Source organism: Sinocyclocheilus anshuiensis, unplaced genomic scaffold (genome assembly GCF_001515605.1).
Source record: "Sinocyclocheilus anshuiensis isolate Anshui unplaced genomic scaffold, SAMN03320099.WGS_v1.1 scaffold1922, whole genome shotgun sequence".
In the NCBI taxonomy this organism is placed as follows: domain Eukaryota; kingdom Metazoa; phylum Chordata; class Actinopteri; order Cypriniformes; family Cyprinidae; genus Sinocyclocheilus; species Sinocyclocheilus anshuiensis.
The window spans coordinates 100,742-104,119 of record NW_015547741.1 but is presented as its reverse complement, the minus strand read 5'-3'; the positions used below and the strand labels follow the sequence as shown (position 1 = coordinate 104,119).

At 38.8% G+C, this 3,378-nt stretch overlaps 1 protein-coding gene across 1 annotated transcript in view; it reads left to right on the top strand.

Moving 5' to 3' along the window:
• Nucleotides 1-582: 582 nt before the first annotated feature.
• The window catches only part of LOC107704472 (receptor-type tyrosine-protein phosphatase mu-like), a gene marked incomplete at its 3' end in the record, with an annotated part of 101,046 nt that continues 98,250 nt past the window's right edge, over nucleotides 583-3,378 (top strand). The window contains exon 1 of the mRNA XM_016507402.1: nucleotides 583-796. Within this exon, the coding sequence (XP_016362888.1) occupies nucleotides 724-796 (73 nt within the window). The remainder of the gene's footprint in view (nucleotides 797-3,378) is intronic.

Sequence of the window (3,378 nt, the reverse complement as noted above, 5' to 3'; positions counted from 1 at the left end):
ATATTTATTTTAGAACTACAGTAACATCTTCTGATTTCTGTCACCATGGCAACACCAGAGCTGTCAATCAATAAACTGGAAAAAAAAGTAACTTGGATATTTTCTTGTAAATTAAAAAGTAATGCGTTACTTTACTAGTTACTTGAAAAAAGTAATCTTTATAAAGTCTCATATTTTAGAGCAGTCGCTGCAATTTATGAAAGATATCAATCAAATCTGTGTGAAAAAAAAAAAAATAATTCAGATGCAACCCCTTTGTAATCATTAACGAAATAAAAGAGTTATCGAATAAGCATGTTCTAAACTCCTGAAACATTGGTGTCTCATATTTTAGAGCAGTCGCTGCAATTTATGAAAGATATCAATCAAATCTGTGTGTGAAAAAAAAAATAAATAAAAATTCAGATGCAACCCCTTTGTAATCATTAACATTTTCATAAGTATCTGTACATTTAGTTACATGTAACTAGTTACTCCCCAACACTGTGAATGAGTGTCCAGCTGTGTGTCGCTCTCAGTGGGAGGAGAATAAGTCAAAGCTCCCACAAAACACACCCTCTACTGGAGAACACACCCGCCGCCCGGTAATCACAAACACACACACGCGCGCGGCTCCGGGAGAACCGGAGAAACACTTGTGACCGAGAGCTTCCCCAAAACAGCCGCTCCTGCTCAGAGTCCGGCCCGCGGGAGTCCGCGCTTCACGGTACCGACGCCGCCACGATGGACAAACTTTTCGCGTTCCTCTTCACCGCGATCGGCGTCCTGGTGTCCGCGAGAGCGCAGGTGTTTAAAGGTAAGAGCTGCTGCTTTTCCTCGGATGGGTTCCGATCGTCGCGAGAGGGCTCCGTTAAACCGAGAGCGCGAGCGTCGCTTGTTTTGGAGTCTCGCGTAAAGTTTGATGGGCAGCGGAGGAACGCTAATGACGGGTTCCGTGCTCTGATTTAGAAACATCACCGCAAACCCCAAGCTTTGAGAGAGTCGCGTTGATGTTTGTATCATAGCACCTGTTTGTGTCCGGATCTCACTGTTTGCGCTCTTAAAATGATTTATGGTAGTTCTTTAGAAACCTAAACGCAGATATAAACATTTTAATAGCCCACTCTTTAGAGAAATAGCTATTAGGATATTTGATGATGCATTTAAGAGAGTGTGAGGGAATGTGAGCTCAGATGAGTTACTCTTTACGCATTTCTGTCTGAAACGCATTACACTCTTAAACATAAAGGTGCTTCACAGTGATGCCATAGAAGAACCTTTTTGTCTAAATGGTTCCATAAAGAACCTTTAACATCTGAAGATTATTTTTGTTTCACAAAAGGTTCTTTGTAGCGAAAGAAGAAGGTTCCTCAGATTATAAAAAGCTAAGAAAGAGATGGTTCTTTAACTGAATGGTTCTTTGTGCAACCAGAAATATGGCATCGCTGTGAAACACCTTTTAAGCAGCTTTATTTTTGAAGAGTGCAGTTCGTTAGCATGATTGATTTAGGCTATTAATGAATCTCTCGAACAAACCAAAGACGTTGCGCTGCTTCACTGAAGTTGTATAAGCTTCAGAACATTTGTGCATTGTGTGGATTTCTCTGGCGCTTATTCTGAGGCAGCACCTGTCAATCACACCTCATAATACTGATATGCACGTGCATAAGTAAATCAGACGCCTGTGCATTGCATTTGCTCCCAGTGCATTGAAATGCCATGCATTCTCGTGCTGCTCAGAAACAGAGTCCTTTTAATAAGCTCTAATTGTGTTTGCTCGTGACGGCAAATAGTCTGTTTTAAAGATTCAGAGCCCGTTGGACATATTTTGGATGCAACACAAGCCCATCAGTTCCAATGTAACTCCGGTTTGGTTCTCTTGTAGCCCGAAGGGATGCAAAACGGAGCTTAAAAGGGGTCGTTTTAGCTGTCTGAACAATAGATTTTCGTGTGTGTAACAGGGACATTAGTGAGGTTTAAATCGATATGTGTAAATGCATTGATAATGGTGCGTAATGTGTGTCACTTTGAGTAGGTTTTTGTTTTTTCCATTGCTATTTATATGGAATAATGACTAGTTGTTGTTTAAAGTTTAATTGCATTACTTTTTCATGAGGTTACATATCAATATTTACGTTTTTGCGCAAATTCAGTGATATTACTCGAGTGTGCTGTGATTTTTAATATAGGTATTGATTGTGCTTTTGACATTAAAATCGCATTTGGACCCAAAACATCACAGCAAGTGATTGCATATATAAGTTTATAACCTTAGAAGCTTAGCGTTCCATGTGTTGGAGTAATGCATAGTACTTGTTGGAGGTCTGTTGTATTTGTGCGTCAGTTCCTCCGGTGGCCTGTAGGAGGCAGCATGGCTCGCTCCGTGACTGCATGTACTGTATGCATATGTATATCAAATCTGATTTACATCACAGCTGTGCTGCTCTTCATCAAGCTGGATCTTCAGCGATGGTTTTTCTCCGTGACTGCTCTGGTCGGATGTGTGCAGATGCGCAGGAGTAAATCAGCAATGACTGATCGAGCAGCTCTCGATGCAAATATTAAAAGTGATCAACATGCCAGTAGAAAGTTTTGGCCACTGAGTTCTGAAAAGCTAAGCATCCGAGATTTAAAGCAGTAAGACACTCTGCTTTGTGTTTTGACTCTGGTAAAAACTGTAACGTAGCCTACGTCCTTGAGTGCTTATGGCTTTCTTAAAATATTAATACATTTAATAATTGATAAATATTAATAATCACAATTTATGCAGCAATGTTCATTAGTCTTATCAGTATTCATTAGTATGTTGTTTATGGTCGCCGAGTAACAGCTTTGCCCAGTCCTGATAATACCATGGTCCTGAATTGCCATATTCATATACTATAGTATACTTCAAAGAATACATGGTCCCAGTTAATTTGTGACCCTGGAGCACAAAAGCAGTGTTAAGTCGCTGGGGTATATTTGTAGCAATAGCCAACAATACATTGTATGGGTCAAAATTATACATTTCTCTTTTATGCCAAAAATCATTAGGATATTAAGTAAAGATCATGTTCCGTGAAGATATTTTGTAAATTTCCTACCGTAAATATATCAAAACTTAATTTTTGATTAGTAATATGCATTGCTAAGAACTTCATTTGAACAACTTTAAAGATGATTTTCTCAATATTTAGATTTTTTTGCACCCTCAGATTCCAGATATTCATATAGTTGTATCTCGGCCAAATATTGTCCTATCCTAACAAACCATACATCAATGGAAAGATCAACTTTCAGATAATGTAGAAATCGCAATTAAAAAAAATTGACCCTTATGACTGGTTTTGTGCTCCAGGGTCACAAAGATGTTCATATTTCAGAGGGCTTTCAGTGTATAAAAATAAAAAAAAAAAA